The 24,301-nt window shown below is 38.9% G+C and overlaps 1 protein-coding gene across 1 annotated transcript in view; it reads left to right on the top strand.

The window, feature by feature from the left end:
• The window catches only part of UXS1 (UDP-glucuronate decarboxylase 1), a gene marked incomplete at its 3' end in the record, with an annotated part of 45,949 nt that overhangs the window by 15,884 nt on the left and 5,764 nt on the right, over positions 1–24,301 (top strand). The window contains 4 exon segments of the mRNA XM_009871667.1: positions 8,797–8,901; positions 10,247–10,306; positions 12,370–12,491; positions 22,927–23,046. Coding sequence (XP_009869969.1) covers positions 8,797–8,901; positions 10,247–10,306; positions 12,370–12,491; positions 22,927–23,046 — 407 coding nt within the window.

The raw sequence follows: 24,301 nt of genomic DNA on the forward strand, positions 1-24,301 counted from the left end.
CGGCATTCTTGGATCTTGATCTAGATTGGCCAGAGACAGTAATGAATCACCTAAACACTCATTTTATTTCTTAGCCTTGTGATAACTACAGTCCTATAGTTATAGGACTTTCTTCTCCTTCGGCAGGATTTCCTTGTCTTTAGGCTTTTTCAAGCAGAAAAACAAAGGCCCTGAATTCTTTAATGGAGTGAAAGTAGTTTAGGAATCTTGATTTTAAAGTACTTGGGAATTGTAAAGATATTTTCGTTTCAGCCTAACCCATATGTTGAGGTTTAATCCACTGATAAATGGGGATTTTTTAGCACAGGAAGACAATTTTCTCTTCTGAAGGATGGTGTATAAAGACAAGAATCTCATATTGCTCTTTCCTGTATTGTCAGCAAAAAAGTATAAAAATCCACCTTTGCTTATTTTCTGCCTCTCATTCTCTACATTCTTTAAGATTACAAGCTCCATAAGGTGGTTACTTGAGATCTCTGTGGCTTGTATTCCTGCAAACCATAGACACGCAGATATTAGTTGGAGAACAAATGAGGATCAGTGCTTGATCTGATGTTACTGTGATCTGCCCACTTCAGGGTAATAGATATAATTGCATCAAAAACTACCAAATGAAATTTTAGATTAAATAAATGTAGATCAGAAGTAATGTGCTTAATTAGTGACTTGAGGATTAGTGCTGTCTTGTTTATACACAACTTTGCATTAAAGTTGCCTCTATGTTTGTAGTAAAACCCAAGCTTTTATTTTAAAATAACTTTAAGCAACCAAAGTCTGTATATCTACTGTGAAATATTGTTATAACACACAACAAAACACCGAAAGAGACAAAGAAAAAACAGAAACCCAAAGCCTTGGGAAAAAAGGAAACCATACACTCTACCAATCCCACCCCCAAAAGCACGCACGCAAAAGTATAAGCTAATTTCATGGTGACAGCATTAGATGTCAGTCATATCACAAACTGGACTGCTAAAAAGGCAGATAATACCCTTCTGTCTTCAGCTTTAAGTCTAGTTGTCTACAATAGCTACGGTAGATGAACAAAACTGGAGTAAAACATCAGACAGTTATAAACAGCTCGTATTCTTCTCCCTCTGGTGTTTCTTCCCCATGCTTGCTCAGCAACCTTTGGAAGCCTTAAAACAATATTTCATGAGGTGATACGTGCACATTCCCTTTACCCCCAGTCACCTCTTGCATCTGAAAGGTGTCCTCCTTAGCTGAACTCTTTCACAGTTGACATTAACATATTTAGGCCTTTGGTTTCTTTCTAGTTTTATGGGTGGGTTGTTTTTTCATTTTGTTTTCTTGGATTACCACTCTTTTCACACATTTGAAACAAAAACAGGCCTGAAAATGCCACAGATTTCCAATTGACAGTGGAAACAGTATGCTGATTTTATTTCCCTAATCACAAATACACAATATGTTTTGAGTGCTTTGTCATTATGTCAGTAAATGATGTAGTTTAAAGATACTCTTCCCTTGGAAAGATGTTCACAGTAGTCTGCAAGGATTATCCTTTGGTCATAAGGCTTCAGTTAGAGTTTTTTTTCTTTTTATTTCCAACTCAATTGGATTGTATTGCACACTGTGTTTTTGAACCAGAAGAGCACGTTTGCAGAGTAGGAATTTTATTGATGACCTCCAACATTTCACTGCTCAAACAGGAGCTCTTGGTAAAATATCAGTACAATACCTCTAAAACTGCAGTTTGTGGCAGCTGAAGGCAAAATCTCTTATTTCTTTCTGGATGAAGTAGTAAAGAATAGTTCCATTCTGACACTCAAAGACAGATTTTTTTAAAACAAATGCAAGTGCTCTAATGTATGCTCTAATATGAAGTGACAGAGAAGAAAAACATTCATGACAGGTATGGGTGAACTGTTTTGTCAATTGGGTCCTGAGATTAATTGAAGTAATTGATGCGAAGATCAGTTAGATAAAGCTCTTCAGTTTTGACCTTGGTGTATGTGTTGGGTTTTTTTATCCTTAACATCAGCAGTCTGGTTTCTGGCAAAACATTTCATAATAGGGGGCTGATTAGCTCAGTCGGCTGAGCGTGATGCTGGTAACACCAAGGTCACGGGTTCAATTCCCGTTCGGTCACACAGAATCACAGAATGTTAGGGGCTGGAAGGGACCTCAAAAGATCATCTAGTCCCCATGTGTTACCTGATCTAGTTGAGAGGCGTCCCTGCCCATAACAGGGAGGTTGGATTAAATGTCTCTAAGGTCCCTTCCAGCCTAGGCCATGATTCTATGAAATGTCAGCTCTATTTTTGTTGACTGTTGTGAATGCAAAGGTAATTTGGGCTCTTCTGACTTCCATTGAAAAGCTTTCAAAATGATAGAATAAAACCACATTTTGCAAGTTGAGAAGTGCTGTAAGCACATGGCATACATAGTTACAAGGAAATCGGCTTTCGGAGTTTTCAGAAGGTATGATGTTGTTAGTAACAGGCATGTAGATATGTAAAATAACTTTATTTGTAGACCTTTAATAGATCATTTGCTTGACTGGGGCTAAAAATGCTTTTATCCTTAAGAACTTTGGCTTGTGAGTCTGAGTAGACTTTGAGGATAAAACCAGCAGTCTCACAGAACTGGCCAAAAGAATTAGACTGTGGCCTTCTTGTCAATGACAGCCTTCCAAAAGTCCAGATGATAACATTTGTCTGAACTGTTTCACATTTTCCCGGAATTTTTAGTCTGCAAGTCATTTCACAGGTAACTTAAGGCACATACAAATAAAACTTCTGGGTTTTTTATGTGTCTTTCTTCAGCACATTGCGTTGTGTGGGGTTTTTTTGCTTCAGTATTTTCATCCCAGATTTTTTTGTTTCCCTCCTAGGAGAGTGGGCTGGTTAGCTCAGTCAGTAGAGCGTAGCGCTAACAACACCAAGGTGACGGGTTCGATTCCCATTTGGTCCCCATGTGTTGCCTGATCTAGTCGAGAGGTGGTGTCCCTGGCGACAGGGAGGCTGGATTAAAATGATCTCTGAGGTCCCTTCCAGCTTAGGCCATTCTGTGATTCTATGATTCTTTTATCCTTCTGCCAGATGTGTAATACATTCGACTTAAAGGTTTTAAATTGTATTATTAGGGAAAGTAAGGCAGATTATAACATATGCCACTTAATTTTTTTTTTCTGTCCAGACTGAAGTGCAGTGGTGCCTGGGTCTGATGAACTTCTCCAGAATTGCTCCATTGTGAGCAATGTGGTAAATTTTTATGAAGCTATTCTAGTAGTATTCTAGTAACACACAACATTTTTAACATCAAGGAAATTAATTCGCATTTGTAGTCCTTTCTAGTTTAGTGCAATAGAAATATCTTGCTTCACTATGTCGGCTTCTCTGGCCTGACTTACAGTAATGGAATTGATGTAACTCTTCTTTCCAAGAAAAGCCCCAATGTTTGTTTGAGCACTTCTGATCAAAGTTTTTCTGCTCAGTACTTCCTGACTAGCAAGTACAGTGATGGATGCAGGAGCTTACTTTGTTGTACCATGACACATATTGAAGGTAGAAATTGGAAGAAATGACATTCCTTGGAAGAAATGTAGTTTACTGTCCTAGGAAGGTGGTAGATTCTACCCTTTGTTTAATGTTTCTTTATCTCTAGTCTACCATCCTATGCTTGGCAACTTGCTTCTTGCTGCTGTGTTCACAGTGGCTTGCAGAGTTGTAGCCCCTGATCTGAGTTGCGTACAAAACTTGCAGAACTTTTTTATCATTTGGTTTTCTTTTATGGCCCTTGCCCATCTACGTAAAGCTTTGCACAACCTTTCATGCAGTTACGTTCAATTGATTGCACTATGGCTTAGTTGCAGAGCTAGCTCAGGGCTTCTTACTGGGCCTAATTAGATGTTGTACAACTTTTTTTCTTTATTTCATAACGAAGGAAGAGGTGTGTAAGTCAATTACAAGAGGTATTTGTTCCTATCTAGTAGTAGATGCTGTCCCAGACACTCAAACAGTTAATGTTCTGAAAAGCAGTAGCTGGGAGAGCTTTCCACATTTCTGGTTTGAGGAAAGTTTAAGTTACCTGCTGTCTTAAATACCTGCCAGCTTTGTGCTGGAGTGCATAAGGTTGTCAGCCAAGCTAGGTAGACGTCTTTGGCATGTCTGGCTGGCCTGCCAATACTCTGAGACAAAAAAGTATGTGGTGGGTTTTTTTAGTTAAAAGAGGGAAGGTGGAACGAGAAATAATTGTACTTGTGTCACCATCTTCTGCTTGATCACGCAAATGTGACAAATTTGGGGTAGGAACTTGTCTCTCCAGCCTTCTGAAAGGTCCAAGGTCCTCTAAATGTTTTGGGAAATTAGTGACATTTTTAATTGGTCTAAGACTTGATATTCTAAAGGTTCCTTCTTAGGCAAGAAGGAAGGGCCCTGGAGCTGCCTAGCCGCCTGTCCCTTTGATCCACAGTTTGGCCATCTGACCCTTGGCAAGTGCCCCATCTTCTCTCTGTCCATTAGTTCTCAAATCATCGCAGTAGTCTATTTTTTGCCTTTGTGCATATGGGGAAAAGAAGGTTGAGGCAAACCAGACTTTGAACCAGCAAGACTATACCTCTGGCAAAGAAAACCTTTCTTTTCCTCCAGCTTCTTTCTCTTAGTTTCATTTAAAGCAATTGGCAGCTGGCAACTGAAAGGAGGGGGAAGGACTAGGAGGAGGAGAATGCTTTCTCTTTTTTTTTTCTTTTTTTTTTTCTCCTCTTCTTTTTTTAAGCACTGTATATTACACTTAGCTTTGTGTTTAAAAATAAATAAATTTGAAGAGTATAAGGAATGTTGGTGGGTTGTATTTTGTTTCTGTTTGTTTCTAATGATTATATGACCACTTGGGTAATCATAGGCCTAGCTGAGTCCTGATGCAGCAAAAGGAAAGGTAGTTTTTGGCTCTGTTCATCCAAATTGTCATGTGCCATTAAAGGAACCACTCCTGTAGGAGACTGTGTCAAAAATTCAGCAGGTGTTTAAAAACCAACAAAAATTAAGGTGTTGGAGAGGGAGTCAGGAAAGTGTTTAATTCTTCTTTGACAGACTAGGACTAGGCAATAAATTACTGAGAGACCACAATGCTCCTAAAGTGGCATTTACACTCTGCAAAAGCTTGCTGAAAACTAGATTTAGAAAGGATTGTGAAGGAATAGGTGGAAAGAAGCAGCATAAAATTCAGGTCAGAGTTCATCTCTGAGCTGGCTGCAGGCGACTTTAGCTACTGCTTTGTTCATTTTTCTGAGCCACAGTGCTTGAGTTACCTGCTGCCCGCAAGCAGCAGTCAGTGGCTCCTGTGAATGTTCCTTTGTCAGCTTCTAGTCTACCCTTTTTCTTTGGTTTCATGGCAGTTCCCTGCTGCGAGAAGGGGAAGTTTACGTTCAGAGGCGAAACTTCAGGCGCTTACGTATCTTAATTCGTATTCAGGGCTCCTCTGTAGGAGGCGTGTCAGAGCTCAACAGACCAATTAAACTTTACCCCGTGCTACATCTTTGCATTATTGCCCCAGCACAAGAAATCCTGCCGGATTTGATGAAGTTTAATTCAACTCCTTAAGCTTATGGTGTGAGCAGTGACACTTTGTCACACAGAACAACTTTTAGGATTCTGTCTGCAACATAAGGATAATAAGTTGCATTAGTAGTCTGAGCAGGAATTTGAATTGAGCCACAGCTGGGAGCTTGCTTCCTCCAGCACTCACGGTGTCAGGCTGGTTTTGGATATTATTTGCATTGCTACTATAGGTTGCCTTCTATGAAAAGCTTTCTTTTGATACTGCACCAGAGTTGATAGTGAATGAAAAGAGCAATTTCTGTTGATTTGAGATCAAATAGCAGACAATCTGCTACATGAAACTGTTTCTCTGCACTTTATGTGAGAATAAATCCTCACCGATGATACACATCTGCTAAAACTGTGTGTCTCTATGTTTCTGGGCTGTTTTGACATCTTGTAGGCAACTGGTCATCTCTGCTCTAGAGATAAACATCTGTAGACCAAAGAGAGCATCGTAACATGTAAGAAGTCGATATATTTTTGTGGCATCTTCTTGAGCATACTAACTGTCAAATATTGCTCTGTCAAGACAGTAAAACTTGGGGTGATATCACGTGGATTGCCTTAGAAGGTGATTCTGTGATCATGCTGATAGTCAACTGTTCTGTGTGATGAGGTTTGACTTCAAATAATTTCTCTTTCTTTTGGTCACTACTGACGTAGTAAACTTAGGCAGTGAATGAAATTTAATCATAAATTATGCAGGATTTCCTGTGTTGGGGCAATAATACAGGTACACCATGGGATAAACTTTGACATGCCTCCTACAGGTGAGCCAGTATGCATGCACAAGAGTTACGAGATTGCCCAGTAGCCTTAAAAAACAACAGTTAATATAACTGTTTCCAAGCACACTTCACTAAGGATTCAGAAAGAAAGTGGGTTTGATATTTTACTTTGCCAATTTTGCCAGTATTTTTAAAGCTTCATTATCCAAGCGTGCTTATCTTAAAAAGGATGTGATGATTTAATATGAAGGAGATGCTTGTGTCTGAAAGTCTTTTAACTACTTTTAATTTTTTTATTGCTTGAAAGTTTGTTGCAAAGTAATAGGTACATATCACATGAATACATCATGACACTTACACAGTAGCCGTAACCATAAATAAAATGTTAGGGAGAGGTTGGGAAGCAAAGGATTTGGAAATCAGGGAAGAGGCAATGTCTTCAACAGGAAACGCATTCCTGTAACATTTCAGTGTTCTCAGCTAGTTGTGAGCAGGTAATAACTTCATATTTGGTATCTTATTTCGTACTAATTATAACTCACAGAGTTTGTGTTGTTTAAGTAAGTAGAGTTACATTTAAATGGAGAAAAAGAAAACTTGGGGCAAGTTCGGATTTTTTTTTTTTTTATTTGAAAGTCAAGGATTATTCCTGTCCTAGTTTTGGCAGGAGAATTAATTTAAAACTGGAGGGAAAAAGTTTATTATGTCACAGATACTGTGAAAGTTAAACTCAACAGTAATCAGTATGTTGTCAAAATACAGTTTTGTTTTGCTGTACTTTGCTACTGCTTGTTAATTACAAAAATCCTGAGAAAATACAAGAAAAAAGGTTGGTTTGAATGTACCATTTGACCAATAATGTTCTATTCTAGGGCAAGACAGTCTTATGACATGTGATACTGTCTTCTGTCAGAGTAGCTGTTGGCCTTGACTTGTCCAGATTCTTTCAGGTTTCATTGCTGAGTCTTTTTAAAAAATAACAAAAAAAAAAAACCACAAAAAAACCCCAAGCTTTGTTTTTGTAACAGAATGAAGGAATTACTTTCCCTTTCTTCCATTTTGACATTCTAATTCTTACATTACCTTTTGGCTTCTTTTCTCAAATGAGCTTGGTTGTAGAAGATTTGTTATTTTTCTTTCTTAAGCAACACTATCTCTCATTTGGTGGCCTATTACAAAACCAGAGTTGAATAAAGCCCTGAGTGCTTGTGTTCCTTGTATCAAATAGCATTTATCATACCTATATGTGTCTTCTGAACTACCTTGATAGAAGTGACTTTGATGCTTCTTGTGAAAATAGATCATTTTATAATGGGTAAATAGATGAAAATAAACAAATAAGCCTGACTACTAGATGAATAGACAGCAAACCACAGTTCATTTAGCTCAAAATAAACTCAAGTAAAAAAAGATGGAGAGAAAAAGAAGTGCTAATTGATGATTATTTGGCCTTTGAACTTAAAATCAGTTATGTCCTTAGTTCTCTTTGTTTTTTTTTCTCTCTGTACTCTCATGCTAGAAGTAATTGTTAAATTAAGAATCCTGGTGTTTGATCCAATTTACACTCATGAAAATGGTGTAGCAGTTTAGTTTTGTTGTATTAGTCTGTATTTTGCTGTTGTGTTAAATATCTCTTTCCTGTGTGTGATTCGAATCTTTAGGTTTGTTTACACAGCAGTCACAGAAATGCAGCAAATATAATTAATTAAGATTGGGTCTTGTACTGTCTGGATGTTCTGCTACCAGTACCCAATCTACTTTTTTTTAAATTAGATCAGATGTCAATATACCTACTTTGATTGTAAGATACTGTCTAGTGTGTTAGTTAATTATATTCCATAACTTGATGGGAGGAGGTGGCCAGAATCTCTGTATTGAGTATTTAAAAAAAATATTTAAAACTAAAATGATGTGTTGTCCAAAGTCTATCATAAAACAAGGGAGAAGAGACAAGACTTGCATGCTCGTATCTTGGCATATATATTTAAAATATAAATATGACACTAATGTCATTAGTGGCTTACGAACAAAATACAATACGTACTTTTCCCAAAAGGTTCCTCCTGGTGTTAAAAATGTTTCTACCGTTTTCATTTGAGATTCGATTCAAGAAGAATATTATGAAGCTGGTAGTCACTTAAAAATTTGAGGGTAACGGAATGTTGCATATACTTTTGCAGCTTCTAAACATCTCTGAAGTGCTTGTAACTAAAATTTTTCCAAGTGGAAAGTGTCAACACCCACACAGACTTCTGCATCTGTGTCAACAGTGTTGGTTATATATAATGCTTTAATTTTTGTTTTACTAAAAATTAAATCTTTTCTTGGGTTACGGTAGGTTTGCGTACACATCATCCGTAGGTAGCAATATAGGAAGTGCTGAGTTCCAATGACAGGAAATGCAGATAGTTCTTACTTCTTGACTCTAGTGCTTTCTTATTTAATATGTTACATAGAAAAATAATAATGCTTTCTCTTCCCCCTCCTCCTCTGGTTTTCTTTAGTGGACCAGATCTATCATCTAGCATCTCCTGCTTCGCCTCCAAATTACATGTATAATCCTATAAAAACATTAAAGACCAACACTATTGGGACATTAAACATGCTGGGTAAGTGGAAATCTTTTTTTCTTACTTAATTTGGTTAGATGTAGTGTAACCTGTACAGGGTTACTGGGGAGAGAGGAGGATGGAGAAAATGAGTTGTACGTTAAAAAAAGTTGTTTATTTAAGAAAAATATAAAGGTTAGGTTTTTTTCCCCTCTTTGAAGATTTTTGTACTTTTCCATGAAATATATTTGCAGATGAGCTATGACAATATCCGGGCTCAGCTATCAAAGTACAAGAACTTAGTGCCTGTAACTTGGCTGTGGAGTTTGCAGTAACTGTAGAAGTCACAGGAACAATTAAGAGCATCCTATAGCAAAGTTGTGTCCATGACTACGCTTCTCACTTTGACTGTGGATGATTCCCCTGTGAGTGACTGTTCCTTTCCACCACAGCAAATGTTGAACTAGATGGAACTGCATTGCCTTTATAAACCTCAAACATGAAGAGTACTGCACCCTCTTGTCCATGCCTTGGCTAGCAAATTCTGCAAGAACATTTAATGTCTAGCTTCATGCTAAATAATTACAAGGCAGCATTTTCAGCCTTGTTGGTTTTGGTGCTGGGAATGGGCCTATGAGAAGAAGGTGTCAAGTCATCACTACTTTTTCCTCCCATCTTTGATCTGTTTGGGCTATGCTGCACCTTGAACTGGGTGTCAGTGATCCTGAGTTATCGTGAGGCAAAAAAAATCCTCGGCGTTAGCTTGACTGAGGTTCTCATTTGAGTGATGCTTCAGTGAGTACACTTCAGAGACTTGGGTGATTTAGAAGCTGTTGAGGTATCAGACAGTTGTATGACATAGGTGAGTGACTTCTTTGGTGGGCCATGCCAGCTTGAAGGCCAGAAAGTCCCTGAAGTGCAGAATAATCTCAAGTGACAGATAAGGTCATCCAGGCAGTTTAAAGGGGCATAATGAAAGGAAGATTATTTTGTCCTGTGACATGTTCTTTGGTATAATTTTTTTTAAGTAGCTTATCTTTAGGTTATGGTAATCATGATAAAGGGTGTTGTTCCAAGATCCTGATTCCATAACTGGAATGGTTTATGCTTCCTTGGCTTTTATTTAGGGCGTAATATATTAAGTTCTTGGATCTTGGTTCAGTGCAGTTTTCAGTCCCAGAAGCAAACGCATCAAACATGTGGATGCTCCTCTGCTGTTTCGCAAGTTTTATAGCTTGGAAGTGAGAGCTATGGATGTGATTTAGAGCTAGGTTTATCTACTGTGAGAAATCAAATTCTCTTTAAAAACATGTAAAACAGAATCACTCTAGAGCAGTTAACATGACTGGAAGATTCTTGCTCTTGCTTTAATTATGTTCTTCTTTCCCTCCTGCCCAAAATTTAGGATTAGCCAAACGTGTTGGAGCACGACTGCTGCTGGCCTCTACATCAGAGGTATATGGAGGTAAGAAGGATAAAACACTGTGTAGAGCTCTTGCGATGTGACTATGTTAAAAGGGTATTTACAAACCTTTTGTCAGATGACAGAATGGTAGTTTTTCATAGAGTCATAGAGTACGTTGGAACGGAAGGGACCTTTAAAGGTCATCTAGTCCAACCCCCTGCAGTGAGGAAGGACATCTTCAACTAGGTCAGGTTGTTCAGAGACCCATCAAGCCTGACGTTGAATGCCTTCAGGGATGGGGCCTCTGTCTTAGTTTGATTTTTTGATGTGATGTAATTCTCACAGTTTGAAACGTGGGCTTCAGTACTTGCCTTAAATCTCTAGTCACGGTGGTGAAAGGAGACTGAAACTGTTATCTGTAAATTTCCTATGTCTTAGTTTGTCTCTTTTTCTAAAAAGCTTGTGGAGAAATTTTGCATTGGACTCTGATTAAAATCCAGATGCCGTAATGAACACCTATGAAGAAAGATAATTTCAGTAGCAAATTTGCATCTCTATTCCCAGTCATTTGTGAATTGTATTAACTGATAGAACTGCTAGCTTCAATACTCATCTATGTAGAAAGATAAAAAGCTTTGAGAGGAAGAAGCAAAGAATATACCTTAGGGAATACACTTGGGGTGAAATGATTTCTGTCAAGAAAATGTCTGTCAAAGCAAATGCCCAAGCAAGAGATTGTTAAGATGACGTGCCAACCAAATAAGTGGCTTGAGCATGTGCAGTGTTCCTACTACCTCCTTTGCCTTCGATTATCCATGGTCAGGCTCCACAGAGGAAAAATGTTAGCTCCAAGGAGTCTTCTGTAATTGAGCAAACTCCCTTCAGGAGCAAGTGACCAACAGGCAAAAAAGGCCCCAAGTTTTTGAGCCTCTTTGCTCTGCTGAAGTGGAAAACCTGAAGCTCCCATTATCAAGCTTTGTTGTGTCAGTAAATCCAACGTAGCAGGGAGAGTCTACTTAACGTTATACCTTGACTAAACAGGCAAAATACTTGTTCTGAAAAGTAAAGAACAGAAAATAAAGTCAGAACATATCGGTTAGCTATTTCCACAGGAGTTCTCAAAGCAGTGTTGTAAGACATTTCGAAGTGCTTCGTAGGGCTACTCTGCCAGAAAGGAGATGGAAACTGAAATGTCCTTTCAGTTCACTGCATCTTCTGAGACCTTTTAAAGAATGCTACAGGCTTTTATAATCATGTGAAACCTCTCTACATTTACCATTACTCTCTAGCTCTCGTGTGGCAGGCATAAAAACTGAAAAGGTTAATCAGAATTGACCATCAAAGTTGTTTCAAAAATTAGCCTGTAACACCTGAAAGTTTTGTGGTAATGTGTGTAAACTTCAGATCCGGTAAGAAGGGTATGGCAGCACAGGTAGCCAAGTGGGGAAATGTAACAAAGTGATTGTATTGTGTTAAGCATGTAGAGTACACACAGATTCCTGGGAGATTTTTGATTGAGTAGGGTTTTTAATAATCATGTACTTATGTACTGGGTCAAACCAAAAGATAGTCTAACCTGATTGCCTGTGCCCATGCTTAGGATAAAACAGAAGAAACAGCAAGTGCATCGCTCTGCTCTTTCTTGAGAAATGCAGTACTTCTCTATTTTGTCCATTTTTCTTTCCTTGTTTCTTTCTTTGTAAAACCTAAAGATGCTTCACTTGATTCCAAATGTAGGAAAAAGTGCTGCCTTCATAACCTATAATGTTTCCTCTGGATTACATTAGATAGAGAGTTGTATTTGTGCCCTTGAGGTAGTCTTAGCAGAGAAGACACAACTTTAACCCTCTGTTCACACACTTTTAGGGAAAGCGGGTGATGGCTGTTTGCTTGTATTCAGTTATCTCCCTAGTCTCACATTTTGCCTGTGTCATTTTCATGGTTCTAGTGAATACACTTTTAAGGAATGGTGTTAAAACTTAGTATTTTTTAAACTGCAGTTTGGAGAGAAGCTGTTGAATTGTATAACACCAGTGATGTACTGAAAGATTATTTATGTATAGTCACCTTTTTGATAGAAGATCCTTTAAGGCATTTTTGTTGTGTTTCTTTTTTCTCCATAGATCCTGAAGTTCACCCTCAAAATGAGGATTACTGGGGCCATGTGAATCCAATAGGTCCAAGAGCCTGCTATGATGAAGGAAAGCGAGTTGCAGAGACCATGTGCTATGCGTATATGAAGCAGGTATTAAACTTGTATCAGATTCAATGGATTTTCTCCAATTAATGAAGGCCAAATGTATGGCAAAAGTGAAATAATGTGTATTTAGGAGAAGGAAGGCAAAAGAGAATGTCTTGAGTACGAGTGCTAATACTGTAGCCGCACAATCTGTTTTCATTAATGCAAAAGTTTTATGGCTCCCATCTCGTGTTTTTTTCAGATGAGCAGTGTTCTTCAAGAAAATGTGCTTTAGTTGTCGTAGTAGATGTAATACATCTTTCAATATTGTAAATAGTTTTTAGTAAGGTCACCTCAGTTTAATCTGTCTAATTTGGGAGCCAGATAAGAATTGGTTTAATTTGATCTTGTGCTGAGAAATGCTTTGCCGAATGGGGCTATTAGTGATAAATGTGGAATGCTTAGTTAGCGTAATTGAAATTAGAATATACAGGTAAAAATTAGGAAGTTCTTTAATGAGTACTTGTATAGGAGCAATGTATTAGTGTGTCTTAAAATTATGTAGGTGTAAATGCAGACCTTTACAGAAGTTATGAATACGTAGCTATGTAATACCCTTTTCCAGACCAATACAGTAATGTGAGGATAAAAACGCAATTTTAAATACATTTGTGAAATGATACTTACAGTTTCCTTGGATTTCATAATCGCCAAGTAGAAATTCATCATTAACTAACCCGACGTCTACTCTTTACCTGTATGTGAATCTTACTTAATTGCTGTTCAGTTACTCTCTGGAAGACTCTTCAATAGAAAATGTGGTGCACTAAATAAAATCACATCTTTATTTCTTGGTGTTTGGAGCCTTAATATGCAAAGGTATACATCAAATGTATATTCTGTAAGATTTTAAACCTTTAAATGATAAAATACTAAGAGCTTTTTAAAACCTTGAAAAAGGAATTAAACTTAAGTGATAGGACTTCAAGGATGGTATTTTGGTACAGGGGTTGTAGTAATTTTCTCTTATCTCTTCTGCCAGAGAAAGAAGGCAGAGGTTTGTTCTCTTTTAAATCATTTAAGTTTCAACATGGTGGCACTGCTTTCATTCAAGATGATGTCTTTTATACTTCACTGCAGCAAAATATTCCTCATGGGTCTGGAAATCCATTTGCAGTCAAAAATTGTAGTTTTTATGAGAAGTTCTTGTGCTTAAGGTATTGAATTTTTTGCACGTTTGTGGTGCGTGCTGCAGTATTTTAGAAGGGCAAGACTGTAGGTCATTTTGAAAAATCATAAGCTGTATCTTAAAGCTGCAGGATGAGTCATGATACTGTCCTATAAATTTTATGCAGGATTTACAAAGGATAGTAAAGGTTTGTAACGTGGAACTGCAGTGCACACATACATTAAGTACGCACTCATGATGCAAACGAGCTTTCTGTCCCAGGGACAACTCTGCTAGATATTTCTCATACTTTATTACGGCTTAGTAAAGTCTGCCCAAGCTTGTCTCACATTCGGGTATATTCTGAGACGCTGTTGAGCTGGTTTTTTTCCAGAGTTTAGATGATATGCTGTTATTAGTGGAAGAACATATTTTGCTGATGGAAATGTCTGACAACTTGTATGAAAATGTGTTGTGCTTTTAAGAGGGTTTTCACATAGGAGTGACCTAGCCCAAAACAATTGGATTTACAGGGCTTTAGGCTAAAATATTTTTAGAATCTTCTCAGCTTCAATAAAACAAAGAAACAAGAAAACTTAATTCTGGATGTTTTGTGAGATTTATTTTTTTTGTTATTTTTCCCAAAGATTTCCATCATTGTTAGATGCCTTAAATACTTAATCATATTTTCAAAAAAATATAGAAATTAACTTCCGTGTTATACTTTCAGACAGGCTGTTTAAATCAGAACAGTTCCTCAATCTAGTCAAAGATTACTCTTTATTAACAGTTGTCAGAGTTCTACAGTAGCCTATTCTGACCCAGACCTTTTTGATGCACTCTTTGCTGCTGTCAGCATTGTTTTGTTCACTTATTTTGACCCTATGAATTAAGCATTTCTTGACTTTATCTGCTCTTTACAACTGCTGTCTTTCAGTAAGTCCAGTATTATTTCCTTATCAAGGAGCCCAAGGGCAGTGGTAGCAATATATATAAGCATCTGCTTCAAAGGAGAGGTGGGCATTGAAATATTTGCTGGAGAAGTGCAGGGCTCACAAATTCAACAGACGTGCACATTCAAAGGACGTTGCACAAGTTCATCTCATACCACGTGAGGCATGTGAGCGTATGGTTTAGAAGATATTTGCTATAGGCTTCTGGGAACAGCTCTCCCTCCATAAATTCATGGAGGAGTGTACAATACACACAGAGAGAATTGCCTAGATTGTAAAAGACCTTTAAGGTGATTAATCCCAACCATTAACCTAATGCTGACAAGTCCTCAACTAAACTGTATCCCTAAGCACTATGTCTATACAAGTCTTTAATACCTCCAGGGATGAGGACTCCACTCCCTGGGCAACCTGTTTCAAGGCCTGATAACCCTTTCAGTAAAGAAATTCTTCCTAATATCCAGAGTAAAGCTTCCTTACACAACTTTGATGCCATTTCCTCCTGTCCTGTCACTTGTTGCTTGGTTGAACAGACCTCTCTATGACCTCCTTTAAGGCGCTTGTAGAAAGTGATATGGTTTCCTCCAGGCTAAACAACTCCAGTTTCCTCCTCAGCCACTCCTCATAGAATTTGTGCTCTAGGCCCTTTGCCAGCTTTGTTGCCCTTCTCTGGACCCACTCTAGTACTTCAATATCTTGCTTGTAGTGAGAGGCCCAAAACTGAACACAGTAGTTGAGATGCAGCCTCACCAGTGCTGAGTACAGGGGTAAAACCACTTCCCTGGTCCTACTGGCCACACTATTCCTGATACAGGCTGGGAGGGTGTTGGTCGTTTGGGCACACTGCTGGCTCGTGTTCAGCCGGCTGTCCATCAACACCCCCAGATCCCTCTCTGCCTGGCAGCTCTCCAGCCACTCCTCCCCAAGCCTGTAGCGCTGCAAGCACAAGGCCCGACATTGGGCCTTATTGAAACTCACACAGTTGACCTTTGTCCATAGATCAAGTCTGTCTAGATCCCTCTGTAGAGCCTCCCTACCCTCCAGCAGATCAATACTTCCACCCACCTTGGTGTCATCTGCAAACTTACAAAGGGTTCACTTGATTCCCTTCATCCAGATCATTGATAAAGGTGTTAAACAGGAGTAGCCCCGGTACTGAGCCCTATAGAACACCACTTGTCACGGGCTGCCAACTGAATTTAATTTCATTCACCACCACTCTTTGGGCCTGACCATCCAGACAGCTTTTTTACCTAGCTAAGTGTATGCCCGTCCAAGCCATGAGCAGGCAGTTTCTCCAGGACAATTATGTGAGAAATGGTGTCAAAGACTTTACTACAATCGAAGTAAACATCCACAGCCTTTTCCTCATCCACTAAGAAGATGACCTTGTTGTAGAAGGAGATCAGGTTTGTCAAGCAAGACCTGCATTTCATAAACCTATGCTGACTGGGCCTGATCACCTGGTTGTCCTGCATGTACTGCATCATGATACTCAGTATGATCTGTTCCATCAGCTTCCCCAGCACCAAAGTCAAACTGATAGGCCTAAAGTTTCCTGGATCCTCCTTCTGGCCCTTGTAGATGGGTGTCACACTGGTTAACTTCCAATCTGCTGGCACCTCCCCGGTTAGCCAGGACTGCTGATAAGTGATGGAAAGTGGCTCGGTGCGCACCTCTGCCGGCTCTCTCAGAACCCTTGGGTGGATTCCATCCGATGCCATAGGCTGGTGTCCATTGATGTGGAGCAGCAAGTCACTGACCATCTCTTCCTGGATTGCAGGGGGATCATTCTGCTCCTGGTCTCTGCCTCTGAGCTTGGGGATCTAGATTCCCAGAGTACAACTCGTCCTATTGCTAAAGACCGAGGGAAAGAAGGCATTAAGCACCTCGGCCTTTTCCTCATCCTTGATCCCTGTGTTTCCTCCTGCATCTAATACAGGGTGGAGACACTCCCTGGACTTTCTTTTGCTGCTAATGTATTCATAGAAACATTTCTTGTTGTCTTTTAAAGCAGAAGCCAGTTTAATTTCTGTCTGGTCTTTCTTCCAGTTTTCTCACTCCATAGCCCCACAATATCTTTGTAGTCGTTGTGTGTGGCCTGCCCCTTCTACCAAAGGCCATAAACTCTACTTTTTTCCCTGAACTGCAGCCAAAGTTCCTTGTTCAGTCTTCGCTGCTGCCTCATCTTTGGGTACATTGGGACAGCCTACTCCTGTGCCTTTAAGACTTTCTTCTTGGAGAGTGTTCAGCCTTGCTGGAGCCCTCTGCCCTTCAGGACTGCCTCCCAATGGACTCTGTCAAGCTGTCTCCTAAAAAAGTCAGTCTGCCCTTTGGAAGTCCAAGGTGGCAGTTCTGCTGCCCCCCCTCCTTGCTTCTCTAAGAATAGAGAACTCAGTCGTTTCATGATCACTAGATGGCCTCCAACTGTCACATCACCTGCCAGTCCTTCTGTTCACAAAGAGCAAGTCAGTTGTGCTCCTTAGTGTGAGTGGAAGCACCTGCTTCTGAAACTCTCTTTTCAAGCTGCTGAAAGCTTTAGTTCTGTGACCTGTTCATCTGGGAACTAAGTTGCATTCAGTGACTCAGACCTCTTCAGAATTCCTTTGTTTTCATCTCTTTTCTAGTGCTTGCTACCACTCCTTCTGGAAAACCTTTTTCAGTTCACTCAATTGCTGTAATGTAATGCAAGGCATAGATTTGAAACTGTCATAATAACTTGTCGATCTGTTTTTTCCATTCTGTACTCTTATCTTTGTTACTATTCTGCCTATCCTTCCCTGTCCTTCCAAGCACTTTGTTTTGCATAAACTTTATATACAGATGTGTGACTGGCTGTAGACTTGACAAAATTGCCCAGCTAGTAGTTCTTCCCTTCCACAAAACTTCCATTTTGCTAGGTAAGGTAATACTATTATTTGCCAAAATGAACAGCATTTTCCAAGTGCAAGTAAGGTCTTCCTGGACTTACGTAAGTGGAGAAAGCATACTGGTGTGGGAGGGATAGAGATGGGAGCTTCAGCCCACAGTACTGCAATGTGAATTTTGTGCTTTGTTCTGGAGTTATTTGGTATGCATTTAACTTTTTTTTTTTTCAATATTGTATTTGGAATTAGAGAGCTACCTGGAAATCTGAATATTCATGATTACTCCAACTCTGGTATTTTGAATACCATTCAGAATCTGACACTACCTTCATGGCAGAGATCTGGTATATTTGCATAGGCATGTCATAAGTACAAATATACAGCACTTTAAATGCTTAGAATATTAAAGGTGTTTTTTGAACTAGATTTAATTTCTCCTCTTATACCATTGATCTCTAAGGAAATTCACTAGGGCTGAAGCAACACTTCAGGTCGCCATGGAGTGTTGCAGGCAACACAGTTCCTTCCCTCTGTGAGATCACACACTTGCAGTTATATTAACGTTCTCAATAAATGTGGCAGTTCCATTGAAAATTTCGAGTACTGTTTGTCGCTAGTCACTTTTATCTTCCTGATTAACTGGCTTCACTTCAAAAAAGGAAATAGTGCTACTTTCAACCATTGTAACTGCATGGTTCAGATAGGCTTTTTCTTTGGGAAAGAGAAACCACAGATAAAAATCCTTCCCCAGTAAAGTCCTGCAAACTATAATAATTTTGAAATTAAATAATGCTAGGCTTTTGAAAGTGACTTCTTCCATTTACCCTCGTACAGGCCCTTTTATAGTCTGGCACCTTTGGATTAATGTATCTGAACATTTTCTAATGAGCTATTAAGCTGTCTGTAATATTAATATTTTTGCTGTGTAGGAGCTCTACACATGATCCAAAACATTGTGTTCGGTTCTGTACAAATAGAAAAGTGTCATGTAGTCTTCCAAAGGTATCTGTTGCTAACATTCAGTTGGAGAAAATGAGGTGAAAAGGAGAGAACACTGCAGTAACTGAGGCCGTAGGGTGAAAATGCAACCTGTTGTTTCACTGGGTAGTTAGTAACAGCAGCCCCTCTGCAAGTGGAAAGTTTCACTATTTAGGTATCTGTTTCTAAATTGTATTATCTGTCAGAAATTCCTTATACAAACACAGAATGGATATAGTGGGCTTTTTTCTGTTAGTGGAACAACACTTTATCCAATTTATATGAAAATAAAGCACTTTTCTGCCCATATTCAGAAGAAAACAGTTTTGCTAATGCTCTAGTATCTTTTTACTGTTTCTACATGCTCTGTGCTGTTAACAACTGCAAAATAACCTTGTACCATAGATGTGGTTAGAATACTGTATTGCAATGACTATCAAAGCAATGGACTAAACAAATATAGGTAGTTTTCCAAGAAAAGTCTTAATACTTTCCTTAGTCTCTGTGCTCTAGGTTGTTTTTTTACTTCCTTTGCTGTGCTGTCAGAAATCCCATCTTCTGATTTCCCTCAGGTAACTGGAGATCTTAGTTCTTTGGTTTTGATACTACTGCAGTGTTTTACAAGTTGGAATTTTGCAGTTATGAAGACTTTAAACTTTTTTTTGAAGTTTGATTCACTTCAGTAAGTTCAGGTGGTGTCTGAGTAAGAATATATCCATAGCGGCATTCATCTTTGGATGCAAAGTGTGTATTTTTTTTCTGATGTTCTTTTCAATTTGGTACATCTCTTGTTTTTGGCTATAAGGTGTATCCTCCTCATACAGCCACCGTTGCTCTAAAAGCACGGGTAAGGCATTTTCCTTCACCTAGAGTTGTCATTGTTACACTAATTCATGAGCATAGCTCTACAGAGCTCCCCATTAATGCAGATGGCTGAATTTTTTTTAATCTATAGTACTTGTCTGCATGTATTTCTGACACTTACTGTAAACTTACTGGATGCTGTGGTACAGCTCTCATTCCCTGGGTATTATTACATTGGTTATGTTGTCTGCCAGCTCATATTCAGAAGCCATACTGTGCAATAAAATGTTGAAAGCCCTTTCTGAAGGGAATATCCTAGTAATTCAGGCATAGATGCACTTAAGTGGGCACACATCCCTTCCTAATGGCCATGCCTACTGCCAAAGTCTTGGTGGAACAGGCCTATGGGTGTTTGCGTTGGCTACGTACATTATGTACAAGAGGTATGCAAGTTGAGGCAAGTGCTAGAAATAGGACACACTTTTAGCAGGGAGGTATAAATAACAGTATGAAGAGACCTCGTAGCTTCTCTAGTCTGGGAAGTGTAGAACTATAAGCGTGGTAATATTTCAACCATGAGATAAGAGTACTGGAGGTATGTCCTGGTTGTGTTCAGAGACCTGTATTATGACAAAAGTCAAGTCAGATGATTGCAGTTGTCCTTCCCAGCTTGTTTTGGAGCTTTACTGTTTATGAAATTCAGATCTCAGCACCACTATTTTTGCAAAACAGTTTTAAAAAGCTGTTAGTAACCAGGAAACAATCTCATTTTGCTAATACAATAAGTAGTAAATATATATACAAAATGCCTTGGGCCGAGCCGCAGTGTAGAGTATTGTAGTTTAAACATGTCACAGATGGATCCTGGTGAACATTGTGCTAGTGATTCTGCTGTGATTACCATTCAGGTTTGGGGAGCTTTCTGAGTTTATTAAATAAATCTCTGAGAGAGGACAGAGTATGGATCAGTGAGAAAGTGACTAACAAAGCAGGAGATGCAGGCAGCAATAGTAGTAATTTTAGCTGAAACATTGATAAAGACTTGTATCAGCCCATGCAACTGTCTGGGCTTTCACTGACTGATTTTTTTAATTCCATTTTCTCCTGGAGAGCAAACAATTACAGCTTTCCCTTTCTTGATTTTGTGTACAGGGGAGTACAACTTCACGCTTGCTATTCAATTAGATCCACAGGCTTTACAAAGGAGGAAGCACCGTTAATTAGTATGAGATGCTTGCTCGATATCGTTATGAATTACAGCTGCAGCATATATTCAAGCTGTTTCAGTTAAAAGAGGAAAAAAGATACTGAGTTGTATTCTGCATCAATCTGTTTTCTGAGACAGTCAGCGTAAGGAAATAACTTTTCTTAAATGGTTTATAAAATGAAAGTATGTCTTTTTAAATAAAGGTGTTATCATAGCATCCTTAGCACCTTGATACTTTGTAGAGCAGGGATCTCTAGAACTAGGCAGCAAAGATTCATGCTGAAGACCATGGACAAGTTTGTTTTTCAAGGGAGACTGGATAACTAATGCTACTTTTTGACTTACAGCTATAGAGTAGTCTGAGTACTTACTCAGAGGAGGTGTTTTCATAAGCTGTTACAATCTTTCTTGCATCTTTTCTGACTTCCCTCTCCATCTCTATGGGCATGGTCTCTGTGAATGTGTCCATACTGGTAAATAATAGTGAACTGAAATGCTTTAATAGCCCACAGTACTGCATTTTATAAGCTTGATCCTGAGCTTTTTGTTTGATTGCTCAAGGAACTTCCTGTCTGATTAATCTGCTATAGGAAGGCACAGTCTTAAACCAGGAGGACAGAAGCCAGTTGATCACATTTCGTCTCAGCATCAAGGATTAGTCTCAAGCTCTCTTTTGTTCAGTGGCATAAACACGGGCCAAAGAAGTTTTTCTTCTTTCTCTAGGCTATAATAAAATATTGTACATGACTTACTGTCACAAATCTAGGGAAGTAATTGGCTTTGCTAGTGGGAATATGATGGAGGTAGTCAGTCATAACTAACATGTTGGTAATATTCAGAATAACAGGACATAGGCAAGAGTGTACCAGAAGTATTTGTAGGCAGTTAATACAAAAAGGAGTAGACTTATTCAACATATAAAAAGAATTGCCTCAAAGGAGATGTTAATGAAATGGGGAAAGGAAATTTAGGACAGTTTTTTTAAGTTACTAGCTCCAAAATGTCTTTGTGGAAGAATTTCTTTTGAGAAGATATATCCCGGTTTTACAGGCACAAATGAAAATTCAGCTGCATAGAAAATAGATTTTTTCAAAGCAGCAGGCTGCAGAGGAAAGCTTTGCTAGATGCACTATAAATAAGAAGTTACTCATTTTTAAAAGATTACAGTGGAGGGAGGGCAATAAATAGAAGGGAGGAGAAAATACTGGATTCGCTGTGGCTATGAGTAAGTGCTTATAGAGTATGTGTTTTCTTTTCTAGATCCCTTGCTAGTTTCCAGCCAATACTGGAAAACAAGGCTGCTGCAGTAGCTTGTGCAGTACAAGAGAGGCTGTATGGTCAGCATTGTTTAATGAGTTATTTTTATCTTGAGTATTAGCTTCCAAGTGCCACATTTTCTGTACTTGTTACTAATGGCAATATCTGGAAGGCCCACGTGAAATACAATCCCTCCCTGGGAGAGTCATTGTCCTTTTTAAGATACAGTGCTGGGCAAAATGAAAGAACGAGCAACTCTGTCAGAGTATATATCCCCAGGTACAGTGAAGGCATCAGGGATGGCTTTGTAATACACTGCTGGAGGTGTATGTTTGACATGTTACACTGCTGTGCTTTTTTAGTTACCAGCAAATAAAGAATATGTTCCCAGCTGATGGACTTTGCATGGGAAGGAACTTATGCTCTTTCCAGGGTCTCTCATCAGGGCCAAGTGGATGTTGTGAGGTTATTTTTTTGGCCCTGTTGTGAGGTTATTTTTTTTTCACTCTCTTGTGGATACAGGCTTGTTGTGTGACAAAGACCCAAGACTGTAGCTTTTCCTATGGCACAATAGTTACTTTCCTGGTTACTGGTAGCTTAATTCAGTCTGCAGTCTCCCAGTTGTAAAATATTCCACCCAGACAGTTTCCAATTTCACATATTTGTTGCATTTTGCTTTAAGATTTGCGAAATATCCTGCAGAAAGGACTTCTGGAAATGATAGAAATGTTTTCAGAAAAAAAAAACATTGAAGAGATCGTGCATTTACACAGCTTACGAAGTAGCAGGGAGCTAAGAAACATTGTGGCTGTGGTTACAAAGCCACTTTATAGCAGTCTTAAAGATAACTGTCTGAAGTGCTGAACTTTTCTAACCTGTGGAAATGCTACCTTGGTACTATATCTGTGATTGTGAAACTTCACTTATGTGGATAAGTCCCAGGTGTTTTTGGAAGGGTACTATTGAAAAATTTTTAATGTCTTGCTGGAAGAAAATGCATGTGCTGAAATCATCAGCTGTTCTAGCACTGATTTAGAATTTGCATTATAAATGCTGAGAACTAGTATAAATTAACTTACTATATGCACTACAGTTTCTGGTAGCATTGAGGAGAGGTTAGAATTATTTCATGGTGAGAAAAAGATGCTTCTTAAAGCTGTAAGAGGGGTTCTTAAGAAATCTTTTGGACAGGAGAGGGTTACTTTGCACTTTTAGGAAAACAGGCACTCTTACCAAGGTAGTAACAATTTTTTTTCTTTGCCTACAGGAAGGAGTTGAAGTGAGGGTTGCCAGAATATTCAATACCTTTGGTCCTCGAATGCATATGAATGATGGTAGAGTTGTCAGTAATTTTATCCTACAAGCTCTCCAGGGAGAACCACTAACAGTAAGTAATGACTTCTCAGTGACGTAAAGAACCATTCATCTTTATATCCTATCGTCACGTGCTATGAAAGAGGATAGGTTTTAGAAAACGCTGAGGTTTTCTCCCTTCTCTTCCCTCCCCCTCCAAAATCTAGTCTTCAAGTATGTCAAGCACGAATGATATATAGGATTATGTATACAAAGATGTGCTCTGTTGATGGTTTCAGTGTTCTTTTCCAAGAGAGAAACAAGGCTGCCAGTTGCAATCTGATAAAGTATTCTAGTCATCTAGAACTTCAGTTTCTGTCTGTCCCAACTCTTCTATGGGGACATGTCAGGACAAGGCTTAGAGAATCATCTTTTGGTACTTGCTCCTGTTGATGCACTTTCTCTGAACCCTTTTTGGAAGTTAGGCATATAAATGTATTTTTGTAAGGTTGGAGATCAGCCTAACTTTTCCATATATAACGTAATGTTAAAAGCTTTCAAGCTACATCACATATTAGTACATAAAGCCAGCCAAGACTGGTTTTTGTTACCATTGACCAACTGGTGTGACATGACCCACATCTCTACAGCTGAAACAAGTTGTCACATCCTAACTGTTTGCTGTGAATGGTCTTTGGCTCTTGGTAATGCTTAAACAATATCACAACGTTGTCTGGGAGAGCAAAAGCTAAGAGGGGCCAATAATACCAAAGATACTGCTAGTAATTTAGCAGTACAGATAATGCCTGACCTATGTCCTGGTCCTGTTTAGTTTACTGTTACAAAGTAATGAAAGTATGTAAAATAAATGTGGAGATATCCTGAAACAGCGAAAAGTAGCTTGGAATCTGATATTGGTTGTGGGCTTATGGAAACATTTATGGTTTATGTGACATAAAACAGAAGTTCCGTGTAAATATTTGTTAATTGGAAGAGTGAAGCGCCAGGACGTCACACAATGACTTCTGCTGAATACCTAAAAATGTTGCTAAGTACCTTCACAGGGCACCTGTCTTTAGACTGAGAGAGCATTTTCTCTGTTGGAAACTATAAAATCCAGAGTTCAGCCAGGAATTCCTCTAGGAAGGAACAGACAGTCCAAGGAGAGAAGGATAAAAGTTTTGTAGCAAATCTCACTACCATGATTCTTGTAGAATAAAATCTGAAACTGGACAGAGCACTGAAGTCATGCCCATGCACGGGGAAGGTGGTGTCCTGTGGTAGATCTCCCCTAACTTTGATCTTTTTCAAATAATATGCCAAAATATGACTACTTCCTGCAAAACTTG

This window comes from Apaloderma vittatum, unplaced genomic scaffold (assembly GCF_000703405.1).
Source record: "Apaloderma vittatum isolate BGI_N311 unplaced genomic scaffold, ASM70340v1 scaffold5066, whole genome shotgun sequence".
NCBI lineage: Eukaryota > Metazoa > Chordata > Aves > Trogoniformes > Trogonidae > Apaloderma > Apaloderma vittatum.